Here is a 19,568-nt window from a genome sequence, read left to right on the forward strand (position 1 = left end):
GTCTGGAACCGGGAGACCGCTACGGTCGCAGGTTCGGATCCTGCCTCGGGCATGGATGTGTGTAATGTCCTTAGGTTAGTTAGGTTTAACTAGTTCTAAGTTCTAGGGGACTAATGACCTCAGCAGTTGAGTCCCATAGTGCTCAGAGCCATTTGAACCAAGTACTTTTCGGTTAACTTAGGACAAAACTTCACTCTTACTCAGTTCCTTTTGTATCTTGAGGTAACAAGTATTTAGAATGTTATATAACCTACGGTACACACACGAAGTAAAGTTTTACGTTGAGTAACGTACCGTTGAGGTATGTTGTGTAGTGTCGATGCCAGAAGACAGCCCATAGACAACGAAAATATTCGTTAAGGTCAACACCCACATCCGAGACGAGATTGGAATTTGACTCTTCGGTGACCTCTGCGCTTCTCAGGTAGTTGGGCTAACATCGCCGGTGTCTTCAAATTCGTGGAGAAACAATTTACACACAGTAGCTTTTCACCGTCCGCTGACTGAAGTGGCTCTAAATTACGTTATGTTTCGAGTTAGCGAGCTGTCGTGACACGTGCGAGACTTCGGGTTTTAGCTGGGTAGCGCGGTCGGTAACAATGTGCGCTGTTAGCTTGGCGCAGCGGCCAGCCGGCCCCTATCTGCGAGCCGTAAATCACCGCTTTGACGTTTCGCATAATTGGGCCTTCCCCGCCGGTACTGCCTCCAACGCCTAAATAAGTCTTAGTCACCCGTATTCTGTTGTCGATAAACTTACACTCTTTTTCACATCGAGTCACATACGTAACTCTTTGTACTATCAGTTAGCTACCGTTTCTCAGAAATCCCCGCGCGAATAGTTTACTTATCGAAAGCATTGTTCTGTAAATTGCACACACTTACGGATGTTACGTTACTTCTAGCCATTCGAGGCACTGCCATGATGAACGCGTATATATTCAAATTGCTGCTTCACTCGCCTTTGCATTTTACGTAAGGATCTCACACACTAACGTGTCAGCACGGGCCTCAAGTGTAGAGTCATCTGCCCATGTACACTTTACGACGCTGAGTACAAACACATGGAGATCTTCTTCCATGCTTCCAGCGTTCAATAAAAGCTTTCCTAGCCCCATAATACCAATCTCGGTGCACTGGTATGTGCTGTCGACAAAGGCCTTACGTTAGTTCTGAATAGTATGGTTGCTCGCAAGCATTATCCAGCATTGAGTTTGCGAGTGATCTTTTACCATCTGAGCTAGCCTCGGAGATACCCATGTGGTCTACTACTTTTTCGACTACTATAGCCGAAGTTTGTGGTGCTGTTGTCATTCGAGTCGAGATCTTCCTATCAAATGATAGCTCATGAAGGGCTTTCATGGATTCCAAGATGGATCTCAATAATATAGTACCGATAAAATGAATTAAGATCATATTCCCTGCGCGTCATGTCTGACCCTAAGCCTATCACTCTGTAAGTCGGTACAAGATCTGACACGTGATTGTCTTGTGCCAAGCTGTACTTCTGCACTTACCAAGGAGACAGCGGAATTATCTAATGAACACTGCTGCTCTCTTCGGTTCAAATGCTCGTTAGTGAATGTTAGGCTTTGGCGCACCGCAGGAAGAAGAAGGAAGGAAGATTGAGGTTTAACCCCCTCAACAACAACGTCAGTTGAGGTGCAGAACGTTCTCGGATTACGTAAGAATGGGAATGCCAGTCGGCCGTATCCACCTTAAAACGAAACATCCCTGAATTGACCTGATGCGATTTAGGAGAACCACGGGAAACCATCTGGATAACCAAGGTGGTATTTGAAACAACGTTCTCTAAAGTCTTAATCGAGTGAGTTACCACTGCGCCAACTTGCTCGATAGCATCATGGAGACGCGAAGCCTCAACAGATAGTACATTCTCAGGATTTTGAAAACCAATATTACTCTTGCTATTTCAGTGTACTGTGTGATGCTTCCGTGCTTCCGATTTATATCTCTCGTGATTGCGTCTGGAACGAAAAATACAATTACGAAACAAATCATACTCTCGGAATTTTAACAAATGAAGGGGTTTGCACCAAGCATGAATTTGGCAACTTAGCGTACTATACAACCAGCAAAACGTAGGTGAGGCTAAGTGAGAGACTTTTCTTATTGACTTTCAACGAGGCCAGTCTGTGGAAAGCAGTTAGCTTGTTTCGAAGACTACCAGTCTTTTAGGAGTGTCGAAAGCGTCTGGGTCCTATGACCTAGATCGTGACGACGTACATGACTCGTTGCAAGGCACTACCAGCGAAAATTTATAGCGAGCGAAAACAATACTCAGTATTAAGAGTCATTAAAAATGAGAAAGCTGTTTAGTGTGGTCTATACAATTTGAACATTCATGAGGATGGCCATCTCCAAGTACGTATCACAAATGACCTAGAATCACAAAATGAGTACCAATATCACACAACTGAAAGTAATTCGAAATAAGTAAAATAATACCACGACATGTTCTCGATCATCGACTAAAATAGTCTGATTTTATATATGGCGGTCGCCCAAAGCAGTTTATGCATTGAAATGCATACTTCGTATCGTTAAATATGAAAGCGCTCTGTGAAAGTGTGCGCTGCAGTTTCATAGCATTCAGTTGTCCTGTTGTTCCTTTCAAACGACGAAATACATATTTTGTGGACGTCTTAGATGCGAAAATGTCTCATACGTCATCTAGACTATTCCCTAATACAGACACGGTCCTTAAACGTCAGAATTTCCTTGTTCATACTAGTTCATCTGTTCAGAAGCTGTCTGACTGCCTTGTTAATGAGCTTCAGCATTCTCTGGCTCATTTACTGATCAAACTTGTCGTAGCGTCTGTGATATATTTTAAAGCAAAGAATGCGGCGTATGATTCCTTTACAAATTGTACTTAAGAAATGTTTTTTGCACTGTGTGGTGGTTGGTACAAAATTCTTTCTTAAAAAATTTGTGAGCTGTATTTACAAATTACGTGAAGAATCGGAGAATAAAAGCGGCCCAAAGGTGGCCGAAAGCATTATTAGTTTTCATTCAAGTGTTTCGATTATTTGTTATTCCTTTGTATCTGCATCTGTAGCGATCTAGGGTTATACCCTACTTTGGATTAACGTTTCATAGCCAGTGTGTTGTTATTGGTTTGTTCGTACTGATTAAGGATCAGGGAAAGGATAGGTCCTGGATTCATCTGATAGATTCCCTTAACGTTCTCCGGGTATTGGTTAGGAAAATAATGGCATATGTCCTTACCACATGTGAGTTCCACAGGCGCACATGTTCATTCCTCTGTTTTGATTAAGACGCATATACACATGTTCCGCTACTGATTCCACTCAGTGTCCACACCTCACAATCGTAGCCTTCTGATCGACCCATTCAATAAGAACGAAGAATTCAATTTCTTTAGAAAATTTTGAGTGGCTATGGAACGCCTGAGAGCCGCAGTGGGTTGATACTGGAGGATAATGTCAGCGTGCCTATTACTAAACAACGTGACAAATGATTGTAGACAGGTGCAATCCATGCAACAGATACTTCTGTGAAACGTGTGGGAACAAAATATTGACCTAATGGAATTGCACAATTTTCCAAGTGCAGTGCAGGATTTCCTCCAAAACATTTGGTCAGTAACACAGAACTAGGAAACACTCTTTTATTTTCTCGCATGTATATAGCAGTAGGAAAGATGACGATAACTGGAAGGTCGGCTTAATATGATTAAATCTCAGCTCAGTCACAAATTAAGTTTGTTATAAGCTAAGCTTTTTCAGGAACCTGGCACAATACGTCAGGCGTTGCTAATGGTCCTCAACATTACTTAGAATTTTAAACGTCAGATTCACATTCCATACGATCGAATGACAGTAGTCTTTGTAAAGCAGAAAGAATGCACAGTAAACTACGACAGTGTTTTAAACGATCAGTTGCATGTCATTATGCCATTTCTGTAGTGCATTTCGTAACGCATCTGTCCAATGTCATCAAAGTGACTGCGTTCACTCAGCTGCACGAACTGACATATGTATGCGTGCCCATGTTATTCAGAAGACTGAGATCGCGGCTTGGCGAATACTTTCTCTTCAGTGTCAAGGTTGCTGTCATCCTACGGCATATGGTACAAATATCGAACGACTTTTCTGTGCAATGGTTCAAATTTTTAAGCCCCCTTAAGACCTATGAACACTGCTTGACGTTACTGCATGGCGTGTTCAGCTTAACGTTTGGCCTGCTGAACGAATTCAGAGACTATCCGGTACATATGCAACTCTGTTGGCTAAATGTAGGGAACCAGTATCGAGGAAGATTGTGGACTGTTCTCTTACCTCCACAGTATGTCTCGCGCATGGATCGTGTGAGTTAGATAAGAAAAATTAATAGTTTACCGAACCACATCGGCAGTCATTTTTCCTCCGCTGAATATACGGATGAAACATAACTTCTTCTTCTTCGTTGCCTTTCCCCATCTCTTTACGGGATCGGCATCGTTATATGAGTTTTGTCTATGTTAGTGACGGTTGGTGGCAGGACGCTCTTCCTAACACCAGAATGAAGCAAGACATCATATCGCTATAATATTGGTATCCTCTACTAAGTATTTATGTGGCTGCAGATGTAGTTGATGAGATCACGGCTCCAAAACGAGTAGTCTAGTATAATGTTATTTAATTGTGACTGAGCTGATTAATGTTCACATTAGAACATCTGCCTTTGTTTTATTTCAACTATTTTTATATTTTACGAGATATATGTATGATTTATTCGGTGCTAAATGAGTAAATAAACTGGATACAATCGAGAAACGGGGACGAATTGCTAGTTATGTTACCTACAACTCTACGTATTGAAGGCCCAAGGTTCCGTTGATGCACCATTTAGTCCGGCCTCAGAATTGTGTTTTCTACAGAAATTACGCAGTGGTACACGGTAGTAGCGTAATGTCCGAAGGCTAACTGCATACTAACTATGTGTGGTACAGGCGGAGTAATTACACTGGTTTCCGTAGTGACATGAGGTCGTAGTATCGTATTTCGATGGATACTTCGAGTCTCATCCGACTGTAGTAGCGGGCTTTATGTTTTATTTACCTCGTTGCTGTTTCACAGTAACTCCGGTTTCTTCTCTAGCGTGGCTCCAGTCAACTATTTTCTGTAACTTTTCCGTAAAGAGGTAATCTCCAGGTCTCACAGTATGATAGTTGAGTTTCAGTTAGCTAACTGAAAGCGTTCACAAATAACTCCTAGACGACTGCGAAGCATTTTCTAGTTTTAGTTGCACTTGCCTAACAGCTCTGCCTGTAACGGCCCAGGAGTCCAAGTCCGCCACAGCTTCATTAAAAGCGTTACCCGCACTTGTGAAACACGTACCTGAGTGCCCATTCCCAACGACCTTACTATCTGCTCGATATTTCTAACTGATCCACACGTTCGAACGCGGGGCATTTGCGACGTTTAGTTGTATATTCGTGACATTTCGCTTTTTAGGACGCTGCCTCAGATAGCGGTGGTGACGTCGTTGAAACTGGAACTTATTATCTTCCGATACGTGTACTTGCTGTAAAAGGCTGTCCGAGAAATTCCTGTCTGCTGCGCTACCCCTGGTTGTGCTGTCGAGAATTTTTACATGACTTATTGTGCTTGTAGCCCGTTTCGAAATGTCAGCAAGATTTGTGGCCATTAGCAAACTACCTCTTAGTCATAGATGGCGCAGGTATCCACGGTGATTTCGTCTTCTGAGTAACTACCCCATCACATTTCATTCAAGCACATGCTGAAATTACCAATGAAACCGACAACTTCAGGTTCCCTAACTTCATGAAATGAAAGGATAAGAGAAAATTACTGTTTCATTAACTGTGCCTCGGGCATGATGTGTGTGATGTCTTTAGGTTAGTTAGGTTTAAGTAGTTCTAAGTTCTAGGGGACTGATGACCTCAGATGTTAAGTCCCATAGTGCTCAGAGCTATTTGAACCATTAACTTGATTCCGCTGTTTTCCTTCGTTATGAATCAAAGGATGGAATTTATAATAGCACACCCAAATAACAGAAGTCACTATACATCTTTTCCTTAGGCTCTTTCAGTTTTATCACTGCTACCTTTCATCTTTCCTGTGTCAAATTATGTGTGCCTAGGATTAATGTCTCTTCAGTTACCGTTTATATTGGTATTCTAAGGCTCAACTTTTCATTTAAGGTTCCAGTAATAAGTTGCTGGATTTGGGTTGCTTGCGCCAAATTTTCAGTTAAGTCCACTGCAACGCCATTCCCACTAAAGAGATAAGCTGAACACTGGTATTGACGAGCAAGGCCGAGTGTGCTGCAGGCTGAGGTGACCATCGACGTCGTTTTTACACCCGACAAGGATAGAGTGGAGAGCCACACACGATTCGGAAAAATCATTGATGAAGTGTCTCTCAAGTAGCTACGAGAACATGAACTGACGTCTTTCTCTCGTAATCTCAATTTTCACTTCCAGTATATGTGTAACTGCTTTCTACGATGATGTCACTTGGAAGATGTCCGTCACTTTCACAACTTTCAGTACCGAAATTCTTTCGCGTTTTCTTAAATCGGAGATACTTTGCAAAGATATATTATGTACCAAGCGTCGATCTCCAAAAGTTTGACTGTCTTTGACCAAGTATAGTAGGATGCTAACAAAATGCTGTTTGCTATGCCGAGTACCAGTGAGCAAATCAGAATCGAACGCTAAGCTTGGCTAGTGGTTAAAACGGAAAAAGATTTTCTGGTTGGTCTCTGATGGTCAAATGATGCAGATATGGTAAGACGCTATTATCGATGAGTTAGATCTATACAGCACTGAAATCGACCCTGTCGTACATCCTCGTGCTCTACATGCTTGCACTTTTTTTTTTCTTTTTTTTTTTGGCTCGTATGGCAGTGCTTGGAGGAGTGATATTTCCAGTATTCCTGAACTCCAGTGAGTAACTTTATGAGATGTGTAGATTTCGAAGCACGGTGCAGAATCGGGTTTACATTTATCCATCCGAACATTACACCATTTGAACTCATCACTTCCTCGTTTAGGGAGCATATTTCAAATTTTCTATTTGTGCTTAAATAGGCACCTGTTGTGATTCTTTGTTCCCCCTTTCTTACTAGAGGGTTCTCAAATTCCTTTTAGTGATGACTTGTGGTTAACTTAAAATTTACTATCTTTATGGCTGATCTACCCTTAGCAACTGGCATTGAACTAGCTCGTGTAATGTTCTGTGTCCTTCAGCAGAGTGAATATTCCTTTGGAATCACTGCAACAAGCAACATTTATATTTTTGATCCACGGTGAATGGAACACTTTGTACACTGTACTGCAAAACTTTAGGGAAAGATAGGTAAAATAACAAGAAATATTAACTATTGATTGGAAATGAATGAAAGTGTGGGAGCATATTACTAGAGGTCTCCCAGCCGTGCACACGAAAATGGACGTCACTTGGCGTTACGTCAGCGTCGCTACAGCTCTGTCCGTGCAACACGACGCAGCTGAAAGAACAGGAAAATATTGTGTGTCAATCAGCGGGTATTTACGGTGGACTGTTGGGATGAACTTCATTACAACATGGCCCGGAGACAACAACTGGATGACTTCACACGGGTAAGGATCATCCGGAAACAGGAAGGAGGACGAAGTGTGACGTGTGTAGTCCAGGAGTTTGGTATTACTCACAGCATTGTTTCACGTGCGTGGAGAGCGTTCCAAGTAGATGACCGTCAAATTGCGCAACACGCAAGGAGGGACTCACGTTAAGCTACTGGTGGAGTTGCAGTCACATATAACAGGATTGCAAGGCACGGAATCACATAATCTAATGCTCCACAGTTGCACGGCGACTACTTTGCTCCCAAATAGCAAAACTCGTCTACTACTTTGTCTCATTTCCTAATCTAATTCCCTCAGCATCACCTGACTTAATTCGACTACATTCCATTATCCTCGTTTTGCTTTTGTTGATGTTCATCTTATATCCTCTTTTCAAGACACTATCCATTCCGTTCAACTGCTCTTCCAGGTCATTTGCTGTCTACTACAATCGAATTATATCGCGCAAAAGTTGCCTATTTTTGTAGAGAAATCAGTTTTTATTTCAGAGAAAAATTTCATTTTGGGGAGAAGCCTATAACTTGCTTACGTTGCTTCGAATCGCAATAGCCTCGTCTGTAATTTTGAGGGCAGTGGCTTGCGGTTTGATGAGAAGAACGTATACCTGTGAGTGAGGTGACTTAACTCTTCCGACGGAAATCCTTCACGGCGCTGGTATGCAATCGTGACGAAATGTCGGGCCCAATTCTTAAAGTTTCAGAGCTATCTGATTCCTAAGGGGTTCACCCATTTTCTTGGAACGTATTGTCGATAACATCTCAGTAAGACGTGGTTTAGGTGACTGATCGAGACAATAAGTGGAGCACTCGTCGTTATGTACTGATCTTCTTGGTCACACTGCTGGTTTGAGAACAGTGTATCGAAGGAAATCTTCATGACTAAACATAAATTTATTTATTGCCACCAAAAATGTTAGTGTTTCATTGCACATGCGGCCAGCTTACGACTTGTAATATCTTTGACTTCCAATGAGTCCTATTTCGAAATAACTAAAATTGATGAGCTCTGATGACTAAACGTTTCGTTTCAATCAGTGATTTCCACTTTTTGGAATTTTATCTTTGCAGTGGAGATCTCTGTAGTGGACTGACAAGGCAGCCAGTCCACAGTGACGGGTAGCCGAAAGAAAGGCACGCGTACACACACGCCGACTGGCGTGAATTCTGGAACAGGATAATTATTGAAGGCTAATAAGAAAAGTATGCAGCTCCTCGAATACTTAACTTTTATTCTTTGTTGGTTTACAACGTTCTTGATGAGACATTTCATACGATAACTATCAAACTATGTAAGGCTAATGGCGCCTTGCTAGGTCGTAGCCATGGACTTAGCTGAAGGCTATTCTAACTGTCTCTCGGCAAATGAGAGCAAAGGCTTCGTCCGTATAGTCGCTAGCAATGTCGTCGTACAACTGGGGCGAGTGCTCGTCCGTATCGCGAGACCTGCCTTGTGGTGGCGCTCGGTCTGCGATCACACAGTGGCGACACGCGGGTCCGACATGTACTAAACGGACCGCGGCCGATTTAAGCTACCACCTAGCAAGTGTGGTGTCTGGTGGTGACACCACAATCTCTCTAATTGACAACACTATTTGTGCTATTAATGTTTCACTCTCCAGTGGATTTCACGTTGTTATGCTACGTCCTGACAGTTTAAAACAATTATGGATACGACTCAGACTACTGCCCCCACCGAAAGAGGCATTAGCGTAATATAACGTAGGCTGGTATTCGTGAGCTTAGTATTAAGCTGTTTAGGCAAACGCGAGCAGAGTTATGCGTTTCCTCCTCAGAAATAGTAATACATTTAAAACATTAAGACCCATAGAACAGAGTTTGACAAAAATATGACGTCAATGACTTTCCTACGTTAGGATGAAACGAGGATGTAAAATGATGGAAAGAAGATTATGGTTTAAGTCACATTTTGATGATTCTTCTACGAGGGTACGCTGTCAGAATTTCAAGAATCACCCCTTTCATGTAGCGTCCGCAACCGGATTTCGGTCAGCATCTCATGGCACTATAAGGCCTTCTAAACAAAGAACGCTGTTCTACTTTGAATCTTCACTATTTTCCCAGTGAATTCTACCTGGTAAAGGACTCAGAGAAAGGAGCAATTAATCGTGTACCGGTTGAGCTTTGTGGGTGGACTATACTTCTTGATGATTCTCCCAATGAAAGTCTGGTATCTATATTTACTACGAATAGTCTATGTGGTCACCTCGTACACATACTCCGAGATATTTTATGGGTGTGACTATTTCCAATAACAGTTAGAATTCGTGAAATCAAACTAGATTGTCCCACCTTTTCACACACAATAGGTTGCATCTGTTTATATTGTTGGTCAAGGATATTCAAGGTATGTGTGTGTGTGTGTGTGTGTGTGTGTGTGTATGAGAGAAAGAGAGAGAGAGAGAGAGAGAGAGAGGGGAGAGAGAGAGAGAGAGAGGGAGAGAGAGAGAGAGAGAGGGAGAGAGAGAGAGAGAGAGAGAGAGAGAGGGAGGGATGGTTCAAATGGCTCTGAGCACTATGGGACTTAACTTCTGAGGCCATCAGTCCCCTAGAACTTAGAACTACTTAAACCTAACTAACCTAAGGACATCACACACATCGATGCCCGAGGCAGGATTCGAACCTGCGACCGTAGTGGTCGCGCGGTTTCAGACTGTAGCGCCTAGAACCGCTCGGCCACCCAGGCCGGCAGAGAGAGGGAGAGAGAGAATTTGGTGGCATGGGGAACTCGGAAAAGGGTACACAGAAGTGAGAGTACGGTCTGCAGTACCAAATGTTTATTATGACAAAATTGGTAAAGAGAGCAACATTGTCTTCATGACTCAATGCACAGGCTACGTTACTATGGAGTGAGTGTTCTGGCACTTACTGATAGCGAGAGCGGTCAGAATCAACATCAGTCTTGTAACTGACTGTACTACAAGCCAGCTTACTTGTATAATTCCGTGTTGGTCCGCGGAAACGCAGCCACACATACTTTTACTGCGCGATACATGCTCTCAGAAGTCGACCAGTCGGCTCGAGACTGTCTGTCCTCCCTCTGAGCGACCCAGAATTTGAAGACAAGTTTCCACTTTGGCTATTGACCGAACGTTCTAGAAAACTATGGAATCCTCACTAGTTTCATTGCTGTGTTGATCCTGGCAGCACCTATCGGCTGATCCAGTGTCACGTCTCGGATGACGCCAACAAATCGTTAGCCGCTCAAGTCTGTTGGGATGAAGCGACATCTGTACCTAGTTACGTTTGTCCTGTTCTGCTCTCGCTATGCGTTTAATTTACGGGACATTGGCCCTTGGCTCTGACATTTATTTATTATGCTCTGGTATGGATCAACAGCCCTCACGTAAATAATGCGTACTCGTCTCAGTAGAACCAGAAGAACACTCAGACACATAGCTATTCTTCTGCTAAGAAGACAAGACGCCTTGTTGAAAGAATATTCCAAAATAATGAATAATCTTAAACTTCCCATTCACCAATATGTTTACTCGTTGACAACAAAGCCTTCGTTCCAGAAATCACTCAGTCATTCAGCTCAACTCATTGTCATTATCTCTTTGTATCTATCAGTGACTGCCCACCGTCTCACTGTCCTGTCTCTATCTTTCTCTCCTTACTATTACTATCTCAATCAATTCTTCCAACTGCTGCTGTGTCTTCTCACTGTCTCTATTTCTCTCTTCCTCATTGTTCAAATTCAAATGGCTCTGAGCACTATGGGACTTAACTTCTAAGGTCCTCAGTCCCCTATATCTTAGAACTACTTAAACCTAACTAACCTAAGGACATCACACACATCCATGCCCGAGGCAGGATTCGAATCTGCGACCGTAGCTGTCGCGCGGTTCCAGACTGTGGCGCTTAGAACCTCTCGGCCACTCTGGCCGGCCTTCCTCGATGTCATTGCCATCGACTGTCTCTCATTATCACACCCTGCTCCTAGCACTGTTCTGTTACTGTCAACTATGTTCCACTGTCACTGTGTCCCTCTCTTTCCCTCACACTGTCATTGTCCCCTTCGCTTTTTCTGTCACACAACCGCTGACTACAGTCTTCCAGTATTTATCGCTTTTTCGTCGCCTTCCCACTGCCTCTGCCTCCTTGTCTCTCAGCATAGAAGACGCGAATATGTTCACTTGTCAAATTTTTTGTGAAAATTATTAAGGTGCTACGAAAGGTAGAATAAGGCAGGTGGTACCCTAGTTCTCATTCAGGGTCTTCTAAACAGGAGCATATTTTTGTGTTCCGATACGAGGACCCTTCTTTTCCTTGCTACCGCAGGGCATGTCATCCATACGAAAAGCGCTTTATGGGTCAGCAAAATTTTGATAGTTTTCTTATGTGAAATTGATACGACGCAAAACTACATAATTTTACACCTCAGGCAGGATTTTACGTGCACAAAAATATTGCATATTATCCAGTACTACAAAATAGGGTTCCCAGAACCCTTCTGATAACGGAGACACATCGCAGCATATTTCTCCGTGCTATGTCACTTTATAAATTACATTTTCGCCTCATACTGGATTGTACGAGCTGATTTTACGTGTACAAGTAGAACAACTTTGAAAATCTGTGTCTTTGGAACATATAAAGATAACAAGGTTGTTCCAGATCGAGACCTTAGGAACATATCGTAAAAATTTCAGCCATTTGCTGTGCATATAGCCGTCTTGCTATCCGCGGATCGATTTTGGTGCCCAAAAACCGTGTTTTCCTGGGTTTCTCAGGAACCACACGTCCACCAAATGGTGGCCCCATAAGCTACTTAAGGAGCACAAGAGACCATATTTAATGCAAAAAGAACCAACCGATATGCTCCATTTACCTAAGCTGGATGATTTTGTAATATTCCAGCTTTCCGCCGGCCGCTGTGGTCGAATCCTGCCTCGGGCATGGATGTGTGTGCTGTCCTTAGGTTAGTTAGGTTTAAGTAGTTCTAAGTCTAGGGGACTGATGACCTCAGATGTTAAGTCCCATAGTGCTTAGAGTCATTTGAGCCATTCCAGCTTTCCCCTATATTGTACGATAGTTATACTAAGATGATCCTTCTGTTGGTATACAAATGGTCCCTAACGCAAGAGCTATCCAAAACATTTAACCCTGCCTTTCTATCACCAACAGAACCAAAGGTGTTAGCCCCGAAAAAATCCCGTTTTCATTCGTGGTGCTTTGGAACACACAGTGATGGGAAAGAAATCCCAACACCAAGAATGAGTTCTGCGACATAAACAAAAATTGGTAGCGTGTTTCTACATCTGATAGATGACGTCTGTTCCAATTTCGTGCCAGTCATATAAAATGGTTCAAATGGCTCTGAGCACTATGGGACTCAACTGCTGAGGTCATTAGTCCCCTAGAACCTAGAACTAGTTAAACCTAACTAACCTAAGGACATCACAAACATCCATGCCCGAGGCAGGATTCGAACCTGCTACCGTAGCGATCTTGTGGTTCCAGACTGCAGCGCCTTTAACCGCACGGCCACTTCGGCCGGCCCAGTCATATAAGTTTGGTGCTAGTAGCAGCGCTATGAGGATGCAAAGCATGTTTACTTTAAACACACGCTGGAACGATCGTGAGCCTTAGTTACCTTGGAGATCGGACGTAGTGAGTTGATGTCAGTAAAGAATGCCTTTGGGCGGACAAATACGCCATAATCAACCCCTCACTGATTTTGAACGAGGGCGTGTTATACGACTACGAGAAGCCGGATGTTCCTTCGGGAAGACTTGGTAGGAATGTAGCCATTATACATTATTGCTGGCAGAGGTGATCACGTGCAAGTTCAGTCGCAAGATGACCGGATTCCGGACGGCCGGCCATGTGGCAGTACCGAGAAGGACACCATCGTGTTCGGCCTATGTCTCTGGCGCATCGTACTGCATCTGCAGCAGCAATTTGAGGAGTAGTTGTCATCGTATTGACACAACGAACCGTTAAAAATCGATTACTTCAATGAGAGCTCCTAGCCAGATGCCCTGTAGCGTGCATTCCACTGACCACAGACCACCGCCATTTGCGACTTCAGTGGTGTCAAGCGAGAGCTCATTAGACGGCAGGTCTATTGTGTTTTCTGATGAAAGCTGGCTGTGCTTCGGTGCCAGTGATGGCTGTATGTTGGTTAGGAGGAGGCCAGGTGAGGACCTGCAACCAACCAGTCTGCGTGCTGTACACGCTGGGTCTACACCTAGAGTTACAGTTTGCGGTGCAATTTCGTATGACAGCAGGAGCACTCTCGTGGTTATGCCACGCACCCCGTCTGCGAATTTGTACGTCAGTCTGGTGATTCGACCTTTTGTGCTGTCATTCATGAACAGCATTCCAGGAGGTGTTTTCCAACAGGATAACGCTCTCCCATATATCGCTGTTGTAACCCATCATGGTCTACAGAGTGTTGACGTGTTGCCTTGGCCTGCTTGATGGCCAGATCTGCCTCCAGTGTTGCACATTTGGGACATAATCGGACGACATCTCCAGCGCCATCCACAATTACCGTTAACCGTCCCTGTATTGACCGACCAAGGGCGACGGGGATGGAACTCCACCAACTGACATCTGTCGTCTGTAAAACACAATGCATGTTTGTTCAAACAAATTTCGGGCCTGTAGCCGGTCGTCGTTCAATACTTCGCACGATATTTCAACTGGGCACCTGCCAGTCATCTTCAGGTGAGCCGTCGCAGACTGGCGATAACGTCCTCCGCTCCGCAATATATAACGTACTGTAACTATTCTGCGCATGCGTCAAAAACTTGATAGTTGAACCAACACTGCCCGCCGGCAGTGTCCTCGCTGGTGGAATAGCGGAACTCAGTCGCCCTCTGCGTTGCTGTTTGCCACGGCCGTCGACGCACTCTGTCGTCTTCGATTTGAGCAAATCGTGGAGATGATGGGATTCCATGCACTGTCCAGCTGGTAGCCGCTGTCACGGTTTAACAGATTTTCCGCCAGTCGTATTTGTACGGATTCTTTAATAATGGAGTCCCAAAAAGACGTTGCTGTGGACAAAATCATTGTTTTCTCATACTCCATTGAATGTCCAGTAGAAATACAATGTTCAGCAATAGCGGACTTGCTTGGCTGCAAAAGGCGGGTGTAACGTTGATGTTCAGTGCAGCGTTCTTTCACGGTGCGTGTGGTTTGACCTATGTAAGCCATACCACATTGGCACGGTATCTTGTAAATGCCGGCCTTTCGTAGTAACAGATTGTCCTTAACTGATCCCACGAGGTCCGCAATCTTCGATGGTGGGCGGAAAACCACTTTTACCTGAAATTTTCGGAGGATTCTTGCTATTCACACAATGCATGTTTGCTCGCATTCAACATTCTGGTGGTTCCATCAGTTATTAATGAACTAGCATTTCACATCTGCATTGGCTTATCTTGCGCTTACCAGTGATGTTGCATTGTTAATCAGTTAAATTTGTTCCCTAGACAAAAGTATTTCCGAAACTTGATTACTCTACATTAATTACACTACTGGCCATTAAAATTGCTACACCACGAAGATGGCGTGCTACAGACGCGAAATTTAACTGACAGGAAGAAGATGCTGTGATATGCAAATGATTACCTATTCAGAGCATTCACACGACGTTGACGCCACCTGCAACGTGCTGACATGAGGAAAGTTTCCAACCAAGATTCCAAAGGCTCTAAGCACTAAGGGACTTAACATCTGAGGTCATCAGTCCGCTAGACTTAGAACTACTTGAACCTAACTAACGTAAGGACATCACACACATCCATGCCCGAGGCAGGATTCGAACCTGCGACCGTAGCAGCAGCGCGGTTCCGGACCGAATCGCCTAGAACCACTCGGCCACAACGGCCGGCAGTTTCGAATCGATTTCTCATACACAAACAGCAGTTGACCGGCGTTGCCTGGTGAAACGTTGTTGTGATGCCTCGTGTAAGGAGGACAAATGCGTACCATCACGTTTCGGACTTCGATAAATGTCGCATTGTAGCCTATCGCGATTGCGGTTTATCGTATCGCGACATTGCTGCTCGCGTTGGTCGAGACCCAATGACTGTTAGCAGAATATGGAATCGGTGGGTTCAGGAGGGTAATACGGAACGCCGTGCTGGATCCCAACGGCCTCGTGTCACTAGCAGTCGAGATGACATGCATCTTATCCGCCTGGCTGTAACGGATCGTGCAGCCACGTCTCGATCCCTGAGTCAACGGATGGGGAGGTTTGCAAGACAACAACCATCTGCACGAACAGATCGACGGCGTTTGCAACAGCATGGAGTATCAGCTCGGAGACCATGGCTGCGGTTACCGTTGACGCTGCATCACAGACAGGAGCGCCTGGGATGATGTACTCAACGACGACCTGGGTTCACGAATGGCAAAACGTCATTTTTTCGTATACATCCAGGTTCTGTTTACAGCATCACGATGGTCGCATCCGTGTTTGGCGACATCACGGTGAACTTACTTTGGAAGTGTGTATTCGTCACCGCCATACTGGCGTATCACCCGGCGAGATGGTATGGGGTGCCATTGGTTACACATCTCGGTCACCTCTTATTTCAGATTGACGGCACTTTCAACAGTGGACGTTACATTTCAGATGTGTTACGACCCGTGGCTCTAGCCTTCATTTGATTCCTGAAACCCTACATTTCGGCAGGATAATGCACGACCGCATGTTGCAGGGCCTTTCTGGATACAGAAAATGTTCGGCTGCTGCCCTGGCCAGCACAATCTCCAGATCCCTCACCAATGGAAAACGTCTGGTCAATGGTGGCAGAGCAACTGGTTCGTCACAATACGCCAGTCACTACTCTTGATGAACTGTGGTATCGTGTTGAAGCTGCATGGGCAGCTGTATCTGTACTCGCCATTCAAGCTCTGTTTGACTCAATGCCCAGGCGTATCAAGGCCGTTGTTACGGCCAGAGGTGGTTGTTCTGGGTACAGATTTCTCAGGATCTATGTACCCAAATTGCGTGAAAATGTTATCACATGTCAGTTCTAGTATAATATATTTGTCCAATGAATACCCGTTTATGATCTGCATTTCTTCTTGGTGTAGCAATTTTAATGGCCAGTAGTGTATTTCTACATCCACATCTACATACATACTCCGCAATACACCATAGGGTGGGTAGCGGAGGGTACCTTGTACCACAACTAGCATCCTCTCTCCCTGTTCCACTCCCAAACAGAACGAGGGAAAAATGACTGCCTATATGCCTCTGAACAAGCCCTAATCTCTCTTATCTTTGTGGTCTTTCCGCTAAATGTAAGTTGGCGGCAGTAAAATTGTACTGCAGTCAGCCTCAAATGCTGGTTGTCTAAGTTTCCTCAGTAGCGATTAACGAAAAGAACGCCTCCTTTCCTCTAGAGACTCCCACCCGAGTTCCTTAAGCATTTCTGTAACACTCGTGTGATGATCAAACCTACCAATAACAAATCTAGGAGCCCGCCTCTGAATTGCTTCTATGTCCTCCCTGAATCTGACCTGACAGGGATCCCAAACGCTCGAGCAGTACTCAAGAATAGGTCGTATTAGTGTTTTATAAGCGGTCTCCTTTACAGATGAACCACATCTTCCTAAAATTCTACCACTGAACCGAAGACGACTATCCGCCTTCCCCGCAACTGACATTACATGCTTGTCCCACTTCATATCGCTCTGCAATGTTACGCCCAAATATTTAATCGACGTGACTGTGTCAAGCGCTACACTACTAATGAATTATTCAAACATTACAGGATTATTTTTCCTATTCATCTGCATTAATTTACATTTATCTATATTTAGAGTTAGCTGCCACTCTTTACACCAATCACAAATGCTGTCCAAGTCATCTTGTATCCTCCTACAGTCACTCAACGTCGTCACCTTCCCGTACACCACAGCATCATCAGCAAACAGCCGCACATTGCTATCCACCCTATCCAAAAGATCATTTATGTAGATAGAAAACAACAGCGGACTTACCACACTTCCCTGGGGCACTCCACATGATACCCTCACCTCCGATGAACACTCACCATCGAGGACAACGTACTGGGTTCTATTACTTAAGAAGTCTTGGAGCCACTCACATACTTGGGAACCAATCCCATATGCTCGTATCTTAGTTAGGAGTTATTTTGTGGTGCTTCGATTATTGTTCAGTCAGTAGCACATGCTGTCGCATGCGTAGCGATTTATATTTGGCTTGCCTCTTTGATCGTGCTTCATTTGTAGTGCTACACCCTAAATACATAGTGCTGGTGATTGTGATGTGCTCGAGCGTGGGACAGCGTGTTGAAGGCGGGCTGTGGTGTGTTGCAGGTGAAGATATGGTTCCAGAACCGGCGCAGCAAGTACAAGAAGATGATGAAGGCGGCGCAGCAGGCGGTGACGCAGCCGGCGGGCGGCGGCGGCCAGTCGCAGCACCTGCTGGGCGCCGCGCCGCAGCCGCAGCAGCCGCCGCACGCTCCCGCGGCGCCGAGCCCGCAGCCGCCCGCAGGCTCGCTCATAGGTACGCTCTCCCACCTACTACATGCATATGGACAACCGTCGTCTGTTTAGTGCAATGACGACCGTGAAAATTGTGCCAGACCGGGTGTCGAATCCGAATTTCCCGCTCATCGAGAGAGGTTGCGAGGTGCCGGGGCTAGCACTGCATTTAACACTAAATTCTTCTAGAATCTTCATATGTAAATGATGCTCTAAGCCCCCCCCCCCCTATTCTAACTCCGACTTTTGCTGTTGCACATGGATTAAGAAGAAACGCGAACTGACTGTAATCGACCCTGCAAGTGGAGTAGAAAAGAGTTTGGCACCTGCAATAATTTAATTTGATATACATTAATTAAATAAAGGAAAGTTTCAGTAACGTAGTGAGAAATGAAAGGGTTGCTCTACCGATTAACAGAATGAAAGTTCTGTCCAAAATAACAATTTGATTTATTATGACTAAACTCAAAATCATAAACAAAACACATGAAACATTTACAATACATCAAAATGGATCAAATTGGATACTCAAATACGTAAATGTTGTGAAGGTGAAGTTGTCCATAAACTAGATTGTGATATTTATTACGAAGTGGTATGTGGAGCCAATCCCTTGCACCTTAAATCTTAAGAGAAACACCCAGCCAACCCAACATTAATTGCTGCTACAGTAGTGAGAACTCAGGAAATGAACATCCAAGACAGAACCACGTAATAAAAGACGGGAACAGGCGTGCTCTGCTGAGCTCTGATTATCACAGAGCAAATTCCCTAATATGCCGGAGCTGCGGACATACATTACCAAGCTGTCTTCTTAACTGCAAGGACACGATCTGGCGTACCGGAAGCGATGGCTGGTTGCTTCAACGTCCCGTCGTGGTGATGATAATGTCGCGAGTATAGCCCGAAACAAATAATCCTGGTCTGGTTGTTCCAGACTAAAGACTTCCTATCAATACAAATGCGCCTCTGAGGGCGACGAAGAAGGCTCGCCACACAATCATTGACGGTACAGTGATTGATTTTAACAAGCGAATTCACACAGTAACTTCGATACAGTCAACTTTAGACAAAACTGATCAAGACAGACAACATAGGCCGCTTGTACGCAGAACGCTCAATTGCCAACTGTACTCGGAAAGTTACGTTGAAGTCGAAACTTCAGCAACTTCGTCAAACAGTTACAATCAAATAAAAGTATATTAGACAGCCAACGGAAGGCAGGCTGTCCAGAGTAGCGAGAGCTCAGTCTTGTAACCTACTCTGACCGAAAGGCGAGAGCCGACTCTCTCTAGGGCACCCGTGCAAACCGAACTCAGAACATTCCAGCCCCCACGACAGTGGCCGTGGTTAAACGTTCCAATCAGCAACTCGATAACCGGCGGAAAATTCCACTCTATTGCCAAAGCACTACCATTCCACCAATGGAGATTCTTGGCGCCAATTTCTGCGCCGAT

The 19,568-nt window shown here is 44.5% G+C and overlaps 1 protein-coding gene across 1 annotated transcript in view; it reads left to right on the forward strand.

Moving 5' to 3' along the window:
- LOC124722238 (homeotic protein distal-less-like) overlaps positions 1-18,183 on the forward strand; it is a 301,167-nt gene extending 282,984 nt beyond the window's left edge. Inside the window, exon 4 of the mRNA XM_047247429.1 lies at positions 17,944-18,183. Within this exon, the coding sequence (XP_047103385.1) occupies positions 17,944-18,183 (240 nt within the window). The remainder of the gene's footprint in view (positions 1-17,943) is intronic.
- The last annotated feature ends 1,385 nt before the right edge of the window (positions 18,184-19,568 follow it).

The sequence above is a fragment of the Schistocerca piceifrons genome, chromosome X (genome assembly GCF_021461385.2).
Source record: "Schistocerca piceifrons isolate TAMUIC-IGC-003096 chromosome X, iqSchPice1.1, whole genome shotgun sequence".
NCBI classification, from domain to species: Eukaryota; Metazoa; Arthropoda; class Insecta; order Orthoptera; family Acrididae; genus Schistocerca; species Schistocerca piceifrons.